This window comes from Procambarus clarkii, chromosome 92 (genome assembly GCF_040958095.1).
Source record: "Procambarus clarkii isolate CNS0578487 chromosome 92, FALCON_Pclarkii_2.0, whole genome shotgun sequence".
Taxonomy (NCBI): Eukaryota; Metazoa; Arthropoda; class Malacostraca; order Decapoda; family Cambaridae; genus Procambarus; species Procambarus clarkii.
Genome location: NC_091241.1, coordinates 12,836,989 through 12,856,572, shown reverse-complemented (window position 1 = coordinate 12,856,572; position 19,584 = coordinate 12,836,989). Strand labels below are relative to the sequence as shown.

Here is a 19,584-nt window from a genome sequence, read left to right as displayed (position 1 = left end):
CTGAGAATCTTGGAAGGACGACACCGTGCCTAGGACAAGGAGCAACGCCTTGTGGGAGAGGCGAGTGTGGGGGAAAAATAGTGACTAGCTCAGCGCCCATCGATGAACCAGGATTGGGGCAGCTGAATCTCAGGGATTGGAACGGCGACGACGCGAAGGCTTCACGACACCTGAGGACCTGTGGAACGCCCTGGATCGTCAAGGATCGACCCAAGGAAGCGTGGGAACCTCACACCATCGAGGGACAGGCGTCGTGAGCCAGGAACGTAAGGTAGATCATTTTCCCTCCCATTACCCCTTGTATGAGTAGGCTAGTTAGGCCACAATATTTGCTTGTGTATGTGGCAGCAAGACTTTATTACTTTAATAGTAGAATAGGCTGCAAGGCAGCTTGTGTCCAGGACTGTCAGAGAGGACAGTGTGTGTGGATGGCAGGACAGTGAAGAAGAGGTGCCGACGTGGTGAAGAGGCCCTCCTGTGAGAGTGTGAGGCTCCTGTCTTCCTGCCCAGTAGAAGGAGCGTTGGATGGTCGTGGAAGAAGAGGCTGACGATCTCCAGACTCATTATCCATATTCCATATTCATGTATTACTGGTGATTGTGTGTGTGTGTTCATGTAATTTGCATCAGTAAATCCACACATTTTATTACTGTGTTTGAGTGTGCCTCCATTTGTGATATTTCTCTATGAGCATACATTTCTGGCTACAAACGATATATAATACACCCACTGAACTGCATTGCTGGGGTGCAGATATAATAACCCAGCTGGCGACCTTGCTAAGAGGAAGATAGAGAAGACAGGCGGGAAAGGAGTTCCTGCAACCTTTTTTTGTCTGGCAGGCAAGACTCAGGGAGGTTATGGTTATAGGTAAGCCTGAGTCTTCCTTCACTCCCCCACGGGTCTAGGCCGGAACTGTTAACAGCAGTTTCCCCGTGTTTGACTGAAGGGCTTCCAGGGTGAATCAGTGGCACCCCTCTGTGGTGGAAGCAAAGACCTGCGGAGGTGGGCATTGTTGGTCCTATCTTGTGTGACCAAGGAGACTCCGGTGAATCCAGGGAGTCGGAGGGGCTGAGTATTTGGGCCTTTGAGCCCCTAGCAGCCGAGTGTTAGCAGAGCCCCGGACCGCCCACCCCCACGTGACAAGAGAACTGGCGACCTTGCCAGGATTCGAACCCCAGTAGCCAAGAACTGGGAACCTCGCCAGGAAGCGTGGATCAAGCTACAGTGTGGACCAAATTTCAAGACAAGTGTTGCCAGGGTCCTAATACAGTGTGGCCAGTGAATTCGGTGGTACTGTTACTCAACCAGCTAAGGGACTGAAACGGTGAAATTAGTGCCTACTAACTTGTCTGTGCTGTCGTGTATGCTCAATGATATAGAGATGGAGGAGGACAAAGTAAAGAAATTTATTGACACAAGGGACGAGAGAATTTTGGAAGAGTGCACCAAGGCCCAGCTCCAACAAGTGGCAAACCACTTTGGGATCAGGTTGAGGACGACTAAGGTAGCGGAGCGAAGGATAGAGATCATGGCACAGCTCACAGCTCGAGAGGAAGCGACGGGAGAGGAGCCGTCCCGAGGAGAGCTGTCGCAAGGTGAACCGTCCCGACTAGGGCCTCCCCAAGCGCCTACCAGTGTGGAGAGAATTCACAGTGAACATGGGAGCAGTGGAAGGTCCAGCTGTAGTAAGAGGAGCCTGCAGCTGGAAATAATGAAGATGCAACTGGAAGCCCAGCTGCGACGAGAGGAGAGAGAAGCGCAAATGCAGCGAGAGGAACGTGCGGCTGAGCTGCAGCGAGAGGAACGTGCGGCTGAGCTGCAGCGAGAGGAACGTGCGGCTGAGCTGCAGCGAGAGGAACGTGCAGCTGAGCTGCAGCGAGAGGAACGTGCGGCTGAGCTGCAGCGAGAGGAACGTGCGGCTGAGCTGCAGCGAGAGGAGCGAGAAGCTCGGCTGCAGCGGGAAGAAGGAGAGAGACAACTGCGACTGGAGGAGATAAGGGCAAAGAAAGAAGTCGAATTGCGTCGCGTTGAACGTGGTCTGCCCTCACTACCTGCACGGCGGGATGACCTCAAGGTAAGGGAACGTGACTTACCTACGTTCGAACCACAAGAAGCTGAGGCGTTCTTCGAACACTTTGAACGGATAGCAACTCTGAAGGAGTGGCCGGAAGATGATTGGGCTGCTCTGGTCCAGGGCAGGTTGACTGGTGAGGCCCGGGAAGCCTATAACATGCTGGACCTAGAGGAGTGTACTAGTTATGACGCGATTAAGAATGCGGTTCTCCACTCATTCCGGCTGACTCCGGAGATGTACCGGAAGCGGTTCAGAGAGTGTACAAGAGCGTCGGGAAAGACTTACGCCGAGACCGCCAGGGATATGGAACGGAAATTCCTACGATGGTTGAAGGCGGAGGAAGCGGAGTCGGTGGATGATGTTAAACGACTGATAGTGATGGAGAAGTTCATGTCGGTGCTCCATCCTGAGTTGCGAGTAAGGGTGAGAGAAGCAGGTATTAAGGACCTGAAGGCTGTAGCGGATCGAGCCGACATGCTGGAGGAGGCACTACATATCAGGAAGGAGGGGCCGCCCAGACCCTCGCCTTACCCCAGGTCGGGAGGGAACCTTAGGAGTTCAGGAGGAGCAAGGATGGATGGGGACTCTCCCAAGAGTAGTGTGCCCGATGAAGTGACGCGGTTCAAGAGCTCAAGAGACGCGGGGAGGAAGCCCCAAGCTGTGAGCAGTGGACCTAACTCGGGAGCAAGTGCTGCAGTCCCGGATACGACGACAAGGAGTCCAAGGAGGACACAGGGGACGTCTGCAAGTGGTACCGCCAGAGTGACTAGCGAGTGGCCGCCCAGGGGAGGCAGCCGATGCTACAACTGTGGCGTGAGAGGACATTATGCCCGCGAGTGTGAGGAGCACCAAAGGAATGTAGGATTAATGTTGGAAGAGGAGAGAGTGTTTGTTCACACCCCATATTATAGTGGACCCAACGTGAATGGTTGGGAAATGAAGTTGGGTGAACATCCCTTCGTTTTCGAGGCCAACGTGAAGTTTGGAAAGTCAGACCCAGTGGAGGTTGCCGTGCTTCGAGATACGGGTGCTGACATAAGTATGGTGACCAGGAGTATTCTCCCCAAGGAATTTAATGATTCACCTGTGGGAGTGGTGAGGATACGCAGTGTGGGGGAGGAATACAGGTTGCCACTTCACGAAGTACAGCTGATTGCCGACTGCGGAGTCGAGAAAGCTATAGTAGCTGTAGCCCCTAAGTTACCTCTAGAGCATGTACAGATGGTGCTGGGTAATGACCTCGGAGGAGGCAGGATACAACCCGATTGGGCCAGGAGTGCCTATGTTGCAAGCAGCGGTACAACCCTGCCAGGTGAGGTATCGGTCGTTCCAGATGGTGGTGAGGAAGCCGACTTCGCCAGGGAAAACGTCGCCAGAGACGACGACAACGAGGGCGAGAGTGCAGAGAGGTCGTCGGAGGTTGTGGAAAACTCCGACGAAGCCCTCCGACTAAGCCTGATGATGCGTGTGGAGGAGTGGCGAGGAGCAGCTGTACAAACGCCTGGGGCGGTGAAGAGGCTGCAGACCGCACTCCCTCCATACAGAAACGTAAATAAAGTAAGCTCAGTGGATGAGCGAACGGCAGTGAGGGGCAGAGTGGAGGAGCCACGACGTAAAGCACCCTATGCCGGCCAGATGAATAGTGGTAGGTGCAAGATGAACCACCGTGGTGAGGTGAGCCACAGGGAGGTGGATGAGCCCAACCACGAACCGAAGAAGACGTCTGCAGGGAAGAGGATCTCATGGAGGAGTGAAGATGTTCGTCGGGAACGAAGGAGCGAGTGGTATAGGAAAGGCAATACGAAGAAAGCAGGGAATAGGTACACCCAGGGTAGGCGCCAGCCTAACCAGAGGGGCATTGGGCCATCGCAAAAGCCTAGTGTGGAAGAGAGGAAGCTGCTGGATGGAGTACAGGTTACAAGTGCCACTGTGAGGAGACAACGCACCTACGGGAGAAGAGGAACCGAGAAGAGAGAAGATTGGCGAAGAGGAGATCATGAGAGGAAACATGGAGTACCTGTAGGACGCAGTGGAAATGCAAGACTATCTCGGAGTGCACGACGCGGTGGAGGCGCTGCATGCACTGAATCTTACAGTGGTAACGAGCCGTGGGAGTACACTCGTAGCCACGGAGAGAGGATTTCTTGTAGGTGTTCAGGGAACACCCATCACACCCGGTACTATGCGAGGTGGAGATACAATGAGGCAAGTGACTGGCAAGGTGGTACGAGCCACGTCACCAACTGGAGGAGTGACACTTCAGGAACGGAGGGAGCAAGAGTATAGATGGCCCTCTTGAGTGCTGCTCTTCCGATATGACTCTTATTTTAAGGGGAGGGGTATGTTACGGTGCCCTCTCCTATTTCTTTCGTTTGCCGGCTTAAAGAGTCATATCAGCTCTCCCTACTGATTCTCTGAGGTTCAGGGAATCTATTGATATATGTGGCGACCAGACCGGCTGCCAGTTAAGGGAAAGAAGTTATATTATAAGTTGTAAATAAAGGAAAATTGGCGCCCTGTTATAAAATGAAACAGTATCCCCTACGGCAGATATGACCTTTTGGAAGGGACACAAGCCGATCGCGGATTGGCCGACGTAGGTCGCGGGCGACAAATCAGGGCCCGCCATGACGTCACCGAGTGCCCCGGGCGGCGCCAACGTCAGAGTTGTACTGACCGTGGAAGCGACAGGACGCGCCTCGGTCTGCTCTCAAAGATTGGAGGCTCTGCAAGCCTTGTTCAGTGGATTGAGCTGGCCTGCGCAGCCTACCACAGTTATTGGAGACCCTGCGCTTCTGGGAAGCAAAAGAGGAACCAAGTTCAGTGAGCAGAGAAGTGCCCAAACTTGGAAAATAGTCGGCGACGACGCTGGGCGGCGCCGCTGGCTGGACGTTGAGGTCTGGAAGGTGGGCGAGCAAGCTAGCTGTGACTGGGGTCACATCCACTGAGAATCTTGGAAGGACGACACCGTGCCTAGGACAAGGAGCAACGCCTTGTGGGAGAGGCGAGTGTGGGGGAAAAATAGTGACTAGCTCAGCGCCCATCGATGAACCAGGATTGGGGCAGCTGAATCTCAGGGATTGGAACGGCGACGACGCGAAGGCTTCACGACACCTGAGGACCTGTGGAACGCCCTGGATCGTTAAGGATCGACCCAAGGAAGCGTGGGAACCTCACACCATCGAGGGACAGGCGTCGTGAGCCAGGAACGTAAGGTAGATCATTTTCCCTCCCATTACCCCTTGTATGAGTAGGCTAGTTAGGCCACAATATTTGCTTGTGTATGTGGCAGCAAGACTTTATTACTTTAATAGTAGAATAGGCTGCAAGGCAGCTTGTGTCCAGGACTGTCAGAGAGGACAGTGTGTGTGGATGGCAGGACAGTGAAGAAGAGGTGCCGACGTGGTGAAGAGGCCCTCCTGTGAGAGTGTGAGGCTCCTGTCTTCCTGCCCAGTAGAAGGAGCGTTGGATGGTCGTGGAAGAAGAGGCTGACAATCTCCAGACTCATTATCCATATTCCATATTCATGTATTACTGGTGATTGTGTGTGTGTGTTCATGTAATTTGCATCAGTAAATCCACACATTTTATTACTGTGTTTGAGTGTGCCTCCATTTGTGATATTTCTCTATGAGCATACATTTCTGGCTACAAACGATATATAATACACCCACTGAACTGCATTGCTGGGGTGCAGATATAATAACCCAGCTGGCGACCTTGCTAAGAGGAAGATAGAGAAGACAGGCGGGAAAGGAGTTCCTGCAACCTTTTTTTGTCTGGCAGGCAAGACTCAGGGAGGTTATGGTTATAGGTAAGCCTGAGTCTTCCTTCACTCCCCCACGGGTCTAGGCCGGAACTGTTAACAGCAGTTTCCCCGTGTTTGACTGAAGGGCTTCCAGGGTGAATCAGTGGCACCCCTCTGTGGTGGAAGCAAAGACCTGCGGAGGTGGGCATTGTTGGTCCTATCTTGTGTGACCAAGGAGACTCCGGTGAATCCAGGGAGTCGGAGGGGCTGAGTATTTGGGCCTTTGAGCCCCTAGCAGCCGAGTGTTAGCAGAGCCCCGGACCGCCCACCCCCACGTGACAATTGTTACTATTTTAGGTAGTAAAGAACTTTGTAAGACATTGTAAAAAGGTGTAAAATATTGTAAAAAGGTGTAAAACTTTGTAAAAAAAAAGTATAAAACTTTGTAAAAAAGTGTAAAAATGTGTAAAACTTTGTAAAAATCAATAGCGTTATAAGAATTTTTGATGACGTGTGTTTGTTACTTGTTCCAAGTCTATACTGAAAAGGGGCCAAGTCTGTACGGAACAAGGGGGGCCAAGTCTGTACGGAACAAGGGGGGCCAAGTCTGTACGGAACAAGGGGGGCCAAGTCTGTACGGAACAAGGGGGGCCAAGTCTGTACGGAACAAGGGGGGCCAAGTCTGTACGGAACAAGGGGGGCCAAGTCTGTACGGAACAAGGGGGGCCAAGTCTGTACGGAACAAGGGGGGCCAAGTCTGTACGGAACAAGGGGCCAAGTCTGTACGGAACAAGGGGGGCCAAGTCTGTACGGAACAAGGGGGGCCAAGTCTGTACGGAACAAGGGGGGCCAAGTCTGTACGGAACAAGGGGGGCCAAGTCTGTACGGAACAAGGGGGGCCAAGTCTGTACGGAACAAGGGGGGCCAAGTCTGTACGGAACAAGGGGGGCCAAGTCTGTACGGAACAAGGGGGGCCAAGTCTGCACGGAACAAGGGGGGCCAAGTCTGCACGGAACAAGGGGGGCCAAGTCTGTACGGAACAAGGGGGGCCAAGTCTGTACGGAACAAGGGGGGCCAAGTCTGTACGGAACAAGGGGGGCCAAGTCTGCACGGAACAAGGGGGGCCAAGTCTGCACGGAACAAGGGGGGCCAAGTCTGTACGGAACAAGGGGGGCCAAGTCTGTACGGAACAAGGGGGGCCAAGTCTGTACGGAACAAGGGGGGCCAAGTCTGTACGGAACAAGGGGGGCCAAGTCTGTACGGAACAAGGGGGGCCAAGTCTGTACGGAACAAGGGGGGCCAAGTCTGTACGGAACAAGGGGGGCCAAGTCTGTACGGAACAAGGGGGGCCAAGTCTGCACGGAACAAGGGGGGCCAAGTCTGTACGGAACAAGGGGGGCCAAGTCTGTACGGAACAAGGGGGGCCAAGTCTGTACGGAACAAGGGGGGCCAAGTCTGCACGGAACAAGGGGGGCCAAGTCTGCACGGAACAAGGGGGGCCAAGTCTGTACGGAACAAGGGGGGCCAAGTCTGTACGGAACAAGGGGGGCCAAGTCTGTACGGAACAAGGGGGGCCAAGTCTGTACGGAACAAGGGGGGCCAAGTCTGTACGGAACAAGGGGGGCCAAGTCTGCACGGAACAAGGGGGGCCAAGTCTGTACGGAACAAGGGGGGCCAAGTCTGTACGGAACAAGGGGGGCCAAGTCTGTACGGAACAAGGGGGGCCAAGTCTGTACGGAACAAGGGGGGCCAAGTCTGTACGGAACAAGGGGGGCCAAGTCTGTACGGAACAAGGGGGGCCAAGTCTGCACGGAACAAGGGGGGCCAAGTCTGTACGGAACAAGGGGGGGCCAAATGGGTACAAAGTTCAAGAGTAACGTTAATTCAACATTGATTTACTGTCTAATTAACGTTAAATTCGCGTTGCTCCTGGGTACTGTGCCCACGTTGGGGTACCATGCACTTTGCCTGATCGATAACACATAATGCGTCCGTATATCAATATACTCAGAGTGTATATGCGTCCAAAATTAAAAATACTCGATAAAAATCCATGTTTTTATCCTTTCATTATGGGGACTTGTTTTAAAAAGTGCGCCAACCTCTTCCCATTTTCTGTGATGTCCCATAGTGATCTAGAACAGAGCAAAGATGTAGAAAAGGCTACGGTTAGGCAGGAATGGTCTCAAAGTGTATGTTAAAGTCGTTATGAGGTTATCTTGAGATGATTTCGGGGCTTTAGTGTTCCCGCGGCCCGGTCTTCGACCAGGCCTCCACCCCCAGGAAGCAGCCCGTGACAGCTGACTAACACCCGGGTACCTATTTTACTGCTAGGTAACGGGCATAGGGTGAAAGAAACTCTGCCCATTGTTTCTCTCCGGCGCCCGGGATCGAACCCGGGACCACAGGATCACAAGTACAGTGTGCTGTCCGCTCGGCCGACCGGCTCCCTCGATCCCGAAACATGTTTGGTACAGGTATGGGACATGTGACTGAACCTGTGGTAATAACATGATTCTCTCTCTCTTCCCCTACAGGAGGTGTTCAGGAATGAGCACAGAGTGACTCTGTCGTTGACACGGCTGGCAGTGTCGGCGTCCGGGGACTATAGATGTGAAGTGATCGCTGAACATCCCAGCTTCCGTACTGAGGCTGCTACGGCCGTCATGACTGTCTTGAGTGAGTACTGTCTCTCTCTCTGTGTCTCTTACCCTCTCTGTCTATCACTCTGTCTCTACTCTCTCTGTCTATCACTGTGTCTCTCACTCTCTCTGTCTTTTACTCTCTCTGTTTCCCACTCTCTCTGTCTCTTACTCTCTGTTTCTCACTCTCTCTGTCTCTTACTCTCTCTGTCTATCACTCTGTCTCTCACTCTCTCTGTTTCTCACTCTCTCTGTCTCTCTCTCTCTCTCTCTCTTTCACTCTCTCTCTGTCTCTCACTCTGTCTCTCACTCTCTCTGTTTCTCACTCTCTTTGTGTCTCTCACTCTCTCTCACTCTGTATCTCTCTGTCTCTCTCTCACTCTGTATCTCTCTCACTCTGCCTCTCTCTCACTCTGTCTCTCACTCTCTCTGTTTCTCACTCTCTCTCTCTCTCTCTCTCTCTCTCTCTCTCTCTCTCTCTCTCTCTCTCTCTCTCTCTCTCTCTCTCTCTCTCTCTCTCTGTCTCACACACTCTCTCTCTAACAAGCGGGGAATTGAAGATACCTCCACTAAAATACATTAAATAACATATCAACACCAAAAATCAAACATTCTTGCTCCGAATCACGTCAATGTTTACAAAACGTATTTGCATCCTGGAAAAAAAATTACATTTAAAAACCTGACACTCACAGTCCGGGGCGTGCCATGGATGCACGTCCTGGGAAAAATATGCCGCACATTCCGGGATATGTTGTGTTTACGTGCTGGGAAAGTTTTTAACAGGAATTTAAATTAGAGAAGTGAAGGAATATTTTACGGGCTTTAAATTAATAGGTAGATGGAACCTTTTAGTGAGAGTTTTGGGGTTAACATGTGATTTTTTTTTTTTTTTGGAGGGGGCTAAATTGTTTAGGGTTTGTGTGTGTGTGTGTGTGTGTGTGTGTGTGTGTGTGTGTGTGTGTGTGTGTGTGTGTGTGTGTGTGTGTGTGTGTGTGTGTGTGTGTGTGTGAATTATGAATACAGTATTACAGATATAGATAATTAATTATCGTATAACGTCTCGTGTTTGGAGACATTATACAAGAAACAAATGTTTGGAGTTAAACGTCTTAGATCTAATCGCGTTCGACACTAACTACTCTCCGTTCGTCCCCTTAACGATAGCATCAAACTACCCATTAATCTACCCATAATCTACCACCACCGGGGATGAACCATCACAAACAGCTATCTTCCCCAATCACCCAGAACCGCCTTGAACCTATTCGCTGTTGGGTACGTCTGTAATCCTCTTTTCCTATTGGCCCAATGTTTCAAACCAGATTTAACCTTTCTAAGACCCTCCAAATCCCATGTGTTTCCTGTCAATCTTTTCCTCACATTTTAGATTTAGGTTTACAGTTAATACAACTGTATTAAATACAGTTGTGCATTAACTTGTACAAGTTGTAGCTGATGACACCCTAATCTTGTGGGACAAATTGGCTGAAACAGAACTCGGTGTTTTTGTGGTTAATGACCTTGTACTCAGGTCTGGCACTCAGGTATGGCACTCAGGTCTTGCACTCAGGTCTGGCACTCAGGTCTTGCACTCAGGTCTTGCACTCAGGTCTTGCACTCAAGTCTTGCACTCATGTGGCAGCAGGTCAGCACTCAGGTCAGCCACGAGCATCGACAAGTAGGAACAAATATCTTGATGACTGAGGGACGCCCAGGTTAGTTATATAGGGACAGGAAATTACGTATGAAGGATAGGAAGAGACGTCTGGAAGAGGGCTGGAAGAGGGCTGGAAGAGGGCTGGAAGAGGGCGTGCAGGATAACGTCAGTAACAAGGACAATGACGTGAATTGAAGAGGTAACGCTGGAAACACAAACCGTAACTGTCTTTATTTTCCGCTTGTTACAACTTGTAATAAAGTTGTTACATCTTGGCTTAACGTGTTTATGACGTATTAGAACGTTGTTACAACTTGCTATATTGGTTGTTATAACTGGTTAGGAGGTGTTAAAACTTGTTCGAACGTTGTACCAACGTCGTAGTTTCGGTGTGTGTTTGGTGGGAACAACCTATTGTTCCCCTTGACACTCGGTAATTACGTACGATATGGGAGTGCAGGAGTGAGCTATTCCTTGCTGAATTACGGAGTGTAATTGATTGATTTATGAAAAAGCAATCAGGAAAACACACGTTATTTAGTAAAAAAACAATAAGTAAATATATATTTACAATTTATATATATATATATAAATTCACAAAATATTTGTAAATAAGCAATGACGCTGTTTAATCTGCTGTGGGTATTATCGATTAATCCGGCCTTTAAATATATGATGGTAGGTGAACCGAATGTTATCCGGATATCCGGATAACTTTAATAATATATCAGAACATAAGACTCTCTCGGTCAGGTCGACATCACGATATGAGCCTCGATCTCAGACCAGTTAATATCCCGGTCAGTAACTGTGCCTCAACTAGATGTCTTCACTGCTCCAAAAACACCAGCAAAAATCTATATGTATATATATATATATATATATATATATATATATATATATATATATATATATATATATATATATATATATATATATATATATATGGGAACAAGCCTGAATGGTCCCCAGGACAATATGCAACTGAAAACTCACACCCCAGAAGTGACTCGAACCCGGGTTTCGAGTCACTTCTGGGGTGTGAGTTTTCAGTTATATATATATATATATATATATATATATATATATATATATATATATATATATATATTGTGACGGTAACGCGTTGGTGTTCGGCTGTTTAAGGCTAGGGGTATGGCCTCGTCACATAGTTATAAAAAAAATAGAAAAACTGGAACTTCGTCTGTGGTAAGGTAAGGAGAAGACACACAAAACACAAGTAAACTTTAACAATGAAATTTTAATTACGTTAAATAAATCAAAACATGAAAATAATGCACAAACAAATATGTATAATAAAATCAATCAATCAAAATAATAAGAATACTTAAATGACACAATGAAAAGTTACGTTAAGGCAAAATAACAAGAAGTGCAACACAAAGGTAAGTGGGAGGTGCTGGAATATTGGCTTAAAGCCACCACCTCTCTCAGTACACGCTAACGTCTAGCTGGGAGGAGTGCTGGCTACGAAAGCACTGAACATTCTCAGGACTGATGTTGGGGCGACCCCAGACATCAGGTAGTATTGGGGGGCGAGTGCAGGTGCAGCCAGACCGGCGACCAATCAGCGGAGCCGTAGCGATCAACGGGTAGTTTGGTGGTTGGAGTTCGAACAGGTGGCTGGCTGCATCCATTTCTGCTCACCCTGGCAAGCCTTGCTGGTGTTGTTGTCGTTGTTGGACATTTCTTCCATAGTCTTTTATATAATTGTGACGACGTAATTATGAAGGGAAGAGCAGGCTCAATCTCTTGAAGGAGATTATCGTCACAACTCTCCCCCGAAGCCTGCGGTTCTGGAAGAAGTACGTCGTTATGTGGTGGAGTATTAGATGGAGTTGCTTCTACTTCATAAACTCTGGAGAGATCATGGGCTAAGATGTTGTCAGACTCTTGGTATAGCGTGTCTCCAGGTTGAATTTCTGCAGTTAGCAAGCCCATAGTAGAAGACGTTGAGATGAGAAGTGGGCGTGCTGCAGGAGGTGTAGGGTGGTGTGGTCCGTATTGATGGTGGACCGAGCACTTTTCAGGTGTGGAGTGAAGTGCTGAAGCTTCAGGATGAGGAAGAGTAGCTCCTTGCCAATTGTTCCGTCGTTCCTTGTAGCAGTAGTCGCTGACAGGTGTATTCTTCTCGCCTCGTTGCTGCATCACGACACCACCATCGTCGGTACCATTGGCGTCGACATGGAGGATGAAGGGCTTATCTGACGAGGTGAGAGTGGAATTAGAAGAGGGCATAGGAGCACGATTATTATCCTGAAAGCATTTGGGAAGATCATTAAGGATTTCGGAATTAGAAAGCGCTGACTCCTTGTCAGTGCTTTCGGGAGGAGAAGCTGGGAAGGTCTCACTGTGGATGTAGGGTTCTGTGAATGTGGAATAGTTAATCAAGACAGTGGGAGGAGTACCATTATATTGCTTCAGGAGGTTGACGTGGCACAGCTGGGTCTTCCGCCGCCTATCTGGAGTCTCTATGACGTAAGTGTTGTTGCTTCTGCACTCTTTGACGCAGTAGGGTCCTGAAAATTTGTTTTGTAAAGGTGAACCTGGGATAGGAAAATAGGCAAGGACGAAGTCTCCCGGCTTGAATTTTCTTACTTTGCTGGTCTGGTCGTAATGAGTCTTCATTCTCACCTGGGCTTTCAATAGATTATCATGGGCAAAGCGGTGGACTCTCTCTAGAATGTGCTGAAGGTTTTGAAGAAACTGGGGCACATTCTGATGCTCACTGAAGGTGGCATCTCTGAGAGAGTCTTTGAAAGCCTTAAGGGGAGTACGGCACTTACGGCCGTAGAGCATCTCATAAGGAGATACTCCTAGGGACTCATTGGGGAGACTTCTGAAAATACACATTATTAGGTCAATCTGCTTATCCCAATCCTTTGAGGTTTCACTACAAAACTTTTCCAAGAGTGCTTTGATGGTCTGATGACTACGTTCAAGAGAACCCTGTGAAGCAGGATGATAGGGGCTGGACAATACCTGTTTGATGTTAAACTCCTCCAGTGTCCTTTTGAAGAGATCACTGGTGAAGTTGGTGCCACAGTCACTTTGAATCTCCCTGGGAAATCCGTATTGAGTGAAGATCTTCAATAGATGTTTGATAACCGTAGCAGCCGTGATGTTCTTCACTGGAACTGCTATGGGAAATCTGGTGGTAGGACACAGGATGGTTAGGATGTAGGCGTTACCTGAACTGGTCCGAGGTAAAGGACCAACACAGTCTATTATGAGTCTGTGGAAAGGTTCCGCAGGCACCTGTATGGGAATCAGTGGTGCTCTGGGAATGGAGACGTTCGGTTTGCCTGCCATCTGACATGTATGACACTGTTTTACGTACTGTTTGACGTTGTTTACCATACCTGGCCAGTAGTAGTCTTGACGAATCCCATGGTAAGTCTTGTTGAAGCCGTAGTGGGAGAATGCTCCGTGGGCCAGGTGTAGAATAGTGGGCCGCAGGCTGGTGGGAATCACAAGTTGTTCGATGTTGGCCCAATCGTCCTCCTCCTTCAGTTTACTGGGTCTATATCTGCGGTAGAGCAAGTCGTTCTCTAGGAAGAACCCAGGAATACTGTCGGGTTGAGTCTCAGCCTGGAAAAACAATGGTGTTAAAGTAAGATCTTCCCTCTGCAACTTACGGAACTCCAACTTGGTCAGATGCGGGGGTAGTTTCTGAGGGTCTTGAGGGACAGCGGTAGCAGTAGAGTCAGCTGGCTGTGGACGTGCGGCTTGCGCACGGGTGGTCACGAGAACCGGAGGAGAAACTTCATCACTCTCTTGAACCTCTGCTGGAACATACTCGAGAATAGGATTTATTGGCACAGAGTTACACACCTGGGGTTTGTCCATGACGATCAGGTTGGTCGGTTGCAGGTCTTCTGCCAAGTCGTTGCCTAGGAGAAGTTGCACTCCAGGCATGGGAAAAGGCTTTTCCCTGACGGCGACTTGGACTTCCCCGTTCACGTAGGGACAATTCAGGTGGACTCTGGCGAGAGGGTATGGAGTGGTAGCAGTGAGGTCAGTGATGAAGACTGTTTCCCCGGTGAAGACTATGTTGGGCACAGCCGACTTCAAGATGATCGATTGTAGAGCCGCTGTGTCCCTCAAGATCTTCAATTTGAAACGTCCCTCCGGATTTGAACCGTTGGCAGAGACAGTTCCAGTATACAGGTGGTTACTGAAAAGAGAAAGATCATTAACATCAACACCAACATTCATCACAGGCTTACCGGACTTAGGAGGAGTTGGTTTGGGTCGTTGTTGGTCAGTGGTTCCCTTGTATTGAGACTTACCACACTTGTCTATGGTATGTCCATAGAGTCTACAATATTTGCAGTACAGTTGTGAACCAGCTTGATCGGGGCTCACCTTCTCGTAACTGTACCACGACTTCTTACTGGAGGATGGTTCAGGTGTCAGCCGGTGGATGAGGCTGTAAGTGTCAGCCGACTTAGCACACTTCAGGTAGTCGGTTTCTTCTTTATCTGCTAAGTAGAGGCGGACAGGAGGCGGCACACGTCTCAAGAATTCTTCAACAAGCATCAGGTTGACGAGTTCTGCAAAAGTAGAGACATGTGCTGCTTCCAGCCATTTCATGAAATACCTCCGTTTCGTGTTAGCAAACTCAAGGAAGGTAGTGGTACTTGCCTTCAGGTGGTCACGGAATTTCCTTCTATAACTTTCGGTGGAAAGTAGGTAGGCGTCTAACACTGCTTGTTTCAGAGTGTAGTAGTCATTCTCAGACGCCAAAGTACTGAGTGTGACTGCAGCTCTACCTGTAAGATGGACTCTGAGAAGTGTGGCCCATTGGTTGACAGGCCAACTGAGTTGATTAGCAAGGGTTTCAAAGGTGGTGAAAAAAACATCAACTTCTGCTTCTACAAAGGATGGCATTAACTTACTTGCATGTGATATATTAAAACTGACGGGAAGATTGGCAGTAGCTTGTTGGCGTTGAGTGAAGTGGGAAGTTTCCAAGGCGATTTCACGTTGACGACACTCTAGAGCCAGAGTCGCTTGTTGCTTGTCATGTTCGCGTTGCATCTCCAACTCGCGTCGTTTGGTTTCAAGCTGTACTCGTTCCCGCTCCTGGAGTAGTGCAACCTCACGTTCTTGGAGGGCGAGTCCTCGTTCGTGTTCTTCTCTCCTCAAAGCAGCTTCGCGTTCTCTGAGGGTGATTTCTCGTTCTTGTTCTTCCCTTCTTATGGCAGCTGCTCGTTCTTGTTGTTCGAGGGCTTCCCTTTGCTGTTCGCGGGCTTCCTTTTGCTGCTCACGTTCAATCTTAGCCAGCTCTAGTTTAAGTTTCATCGTTGCCAAGTCAGTTTTATCTGCAATATAGTAAGTTTCATGAGTTTCAGAGTCTATCTTACCTTGCTCTAAATAGTAATCCAGCAACAGGTTGTGTAGGTCATTTTTGTTGGCTTGGTAGGGAACTTCTAGTTGATACTCATGTGCAAGAGTTTGTAGTTCAGTCCTCTTGGCACGACTCAAAGTCCCTATTTCACCTGCTGGATTTGCACGGAAAGTTTGGAGACGAAACATGGTGAAATTAGCAAATAAAGGTACACGAATGTTCAATAATGAAATGTCAGAAACAGGACAACGTGGCAACTGGTACCTATCCTGTGTGATCTTTAACAATTAACGTTAAGTGAAAGATATTAAATTAAATCAAGGGCGCAGGAAATCTTGTACCCGGTACTCATGTAAGAGAATAAGGGCAAGAAAATCCTACTAACAAATGAAACAAAGTTTCGAAAACAAATGAAACAGTTAAATGCTTCAAAAGTAAAATTGGTAGTCCAAGGATGTAGGCATACCTTGCCAAGTCTCTAAAGGACATAAAGCAAGTTTTTCCCACTGAATTTAATATGATACTTACAGAATTAGCGAACTTTTGTGCTCTGAAAAAATAAGCTAATTCCCTACCGTTGTATGTATCATCATCTCTGACTGACGTGTAGGGGTGCGAGGTGTCAACTGGTGACGAGAACTGCTGCTGAGGTCCCAATTCAGCAACTAAAGTTCGAGCTAGAGGAACTATGGCCCTCTTTGTCCTCCTACAGTCAGATTGCAGAAGATTGGGTACTCTTGACCCGGGGCAGACCACAGTACCAGGGTACCAATATGATGATCTGTCAGAATGAGAAATATTCAAGGGACATAGATGGTAAACACGAGTAATAACAAGGAGGGAGAGATGACCAATTAAGAGTATGACTGCGGCCTACAGTCACCACGTAATCCAAAGTTGTCTCACCTTCACTATATGTTACTCTCGTAATGCACAATACACCGCACCTTATAAAAATGAAATTGAATGAAAAATAGTAAAGCTACGTTAACAAAGTTAAATACGCTTACCATAAATTACCACTTGGCACCAGTACCTGAGTGAAGCTCCCGGACAGGCCCCCATATAACTTGTGACGGTAACGCGTTGGTGTTCGGCTGTTTAAGGCTAGGGGTATGGCCTCGTCACATAGTTATAAAAAAAATAGAAAAACTGGAACTTCGTCTGTGGTAAGGTAAGGAGAAGACACACAAAACACAAGTAAACTTTAACAATGAAATTTTAATTACGTTAAATAAATCAAAACATGAAAATAATGCACAAACAAATATGTATAATAAAATCAATCAATCAAACTAATAAGAATACTTAAATGACACAATGAAAAGTTACGTTAAGGCAAAATAACAAGAAGTGCAACACAAAGGTAAGTGGGAGGTGCTGGAATATTGGCTTAAAGCCACCACCTCTCTCAGTACACGCTAACGTCTAGCTGGGAGGAGTGCTGGCTACGAAAGCACTGAACATTCTCAGGACTGATGTTGGGGCGACCCCAGACATCAGGTAGTATTGGGGGGCGAGTGCAGGTGCAGCCAGACCGGCGACCAATCAGCGGAGCCGTAGCGATCAACGGGTAGTTTGGTGGTTGGAGTTCGAACAGGTGGCTGGCTGCATCCATTTCTGCTCACCCTGGCAAGCCTTGCTGGTGTTGTTGTCGTTGTTGGACATTTCTTCCATAGTCTTTTATATAATTGTGACGACGTAATTATGAAGGGAAGAGCAGGCTCAATCTCTTGAAGGAGATTATCGTCACAATATATATATATATATATATATATATATATATATATATATATATATATATATATATATATATATATATATATATATATTGGCCAACCAGCCTCAATCGCATCCAGATATTCACACCTCGTTAACTACCGTGCTACTTGCCCCTCTCCTGTGCCAGGTAAGTCCACTACGGGATCACCATAGCCCGTGCTACTTGGAATGTTTCAATCCGAGTAGTAAAATCTAAAACTAACCACAACAGCAAGGCAGAACACAGGTAGGAGTGGTCACAAGAGGTAACTACGCTGTTACACGACGCGTTACACAGATATAACCGTCGGGGGGGGGGGGTGTCCTCCCCCCATTTCAAAACTGAAAGTTCCAGTTTCTCATTTTTTGAAATAGCATGACGTCATGGTCCGTGTACTAACGGCCTCCATATAAACAACTTCTCAAATGTTTAATCAGAAGCAATTTTAATTATCAGTAATTAAAAGTATAGCATATTATTAAATTAATTATTATTATCAGTTAATTACCCTAATCGTCAATCTTTAATTTAAGAGCCAATCATCAGATCAATTAGTTTGTTAGTGTTGGCCCTCTTGGTACAGCAGCCATGACGTCATAGCAGCCATGACGTCATGGCAGCCGTGACGTCATGGCAGCCATGACGTCATAGCATCCATGACGTCATAGCATCCATGACGTCATAGCATCCATGACGTCATAGCATCCATAACGTCATAGCAGCCATAACGTCATAGCAGCCATGACGTCATAGCATCCATGACGTCATAGCATCCATGACGTCATAGCATCCATGACGTCATAACATCCATGACGTCATGGCTGCCAATATGGCCGCCGAGGGCCCTAATCACCCAGAGTAAATTCATTATATCCAAACCTGTCATGTCAAAAAACACATATATGCTGTAACTGTGTGCACATTTAATGTATTATTCGCAGTGCTTTTAAAACAGAGGCTTAACAAATAAAATATACTGAAACGGTTGATACTTTTGAACTTATTGTAACCGTTGATATTTTTGAACTTATATGACGTCATTGCGCATGCGCACTGAGGGAGTCTAAGCTCTTGACCTGTCCTCTCACATAATAACGTCACACGTTGTTTAAGGTATACGCTCAGTGCGTTACAAATGCGACGTACGAATAGAGTTTCAGAGCACCGTAATGTTCTCTACAAACCGGTCAAGATGTTGTACAGATGAGATACTTAGGCTCCTTCGCTTCAGATTAGGGGGAAACAGTTGTAATTTTGACGTTTACTAGCAGTACCCGGCCACGTGTTGCTGTGGCTCAGCAGCCATAGCAGCCTTCCCTGTCCCTCTGTCCACCCCCACCATTCCCCCCTCACCCGTCCCCTCGTCCACCCCCACCATCCCCCTCTTCCTTCCCACCATGCCCCACTCACCCGTCCCCTCGTCCACCCCCACCATTCTCCATTCCCCCATCCCCTCGTTCCCACCATCCCAAACTCCCCTGTCCCCTCGTCCTCCCCACCATTCCCCACTCCCTCGTCCGATGCCTTCCCAAATGGTCTGATGTTCCCATCAGAAAATTGGGAACATCAAGTGATCTGATGTTCCCATCACTGAAATATAAGGAAAACAGTTAAAAATGAAATGAAAATATGAAAAAGTAAAAAAATAAACTATACTCACGAAATTAACGGTATGGTAAACAACACAGCTCAATTCAACGCAATTCACACAAAATAATTAAATCAAAATGAAAATAAATCAAAATCTATGAAAATTCAATTTTTCAATGCAATCAGAAACATTGAAATGGAATTCGTGACATATTTAGTATAGCGTGCATGTTACTATTATGTGCAACAGATAGCGCTGTTTTTCAAAAACGCATGTTTTTACCTGTCACAGGTGTGGCATCTATATAGTAGGTATATAAAAAGACGCGCCTATTCGATTGCAAAGTTGTGTCAAAATGTCAAAGCAATCGGTGAAGAACTTTCAGATATTAGCGGTTATGCACAAACGAACATTTCCATTTTTATTTATATAGATATAAAGTATTGTTTTTTCCCCATTTCGACTTGAAGTGTATTGTGTTCTCTCGGTCCATTGAGTGAAACGTTTGCTCAGATGACTTAAAACAAACGTTCTGCCGTTCAGTTAAAACGTTCAGCACTTGTTCACATCCCCAGGAAAAAAAGTGACTACTATAAGCCGGTCGCAAATTCATATCCGGATATGTCATACAAACGTAATTTTCGCCACATTAATCATGTTTTGTATCCGGCCACCGGAGAGGCGTCAGCAAATGTTGTCATAATGGAATTGTGGGGTCGACCTGCCGGCT

At 47.7% G+C, this 19,584-nt stretch overlaps 1 protein-coding gene across 1 annotated transcript in view; it reads left to right on the top strand.

Moving 5' to 3' along the window:
- The window catches only part of LOC138359661 (uncharacterized), a 136,421-nt gene that overhangs the window by 68,611 nt on the left and 48,226 nt on the right, over positions 1-19,584 (top strand). The window contains exon 3 of the mRNA XM_069319077.1: positions 8,363-8,504. Within this exon, the coding sequence (XP_069175178.1) occupies positions 8,363-8,504 (142 nt within the window). The remainder of the gene's footprint in view (positions 1-8,362; positions 8,505-19,584) is intronic.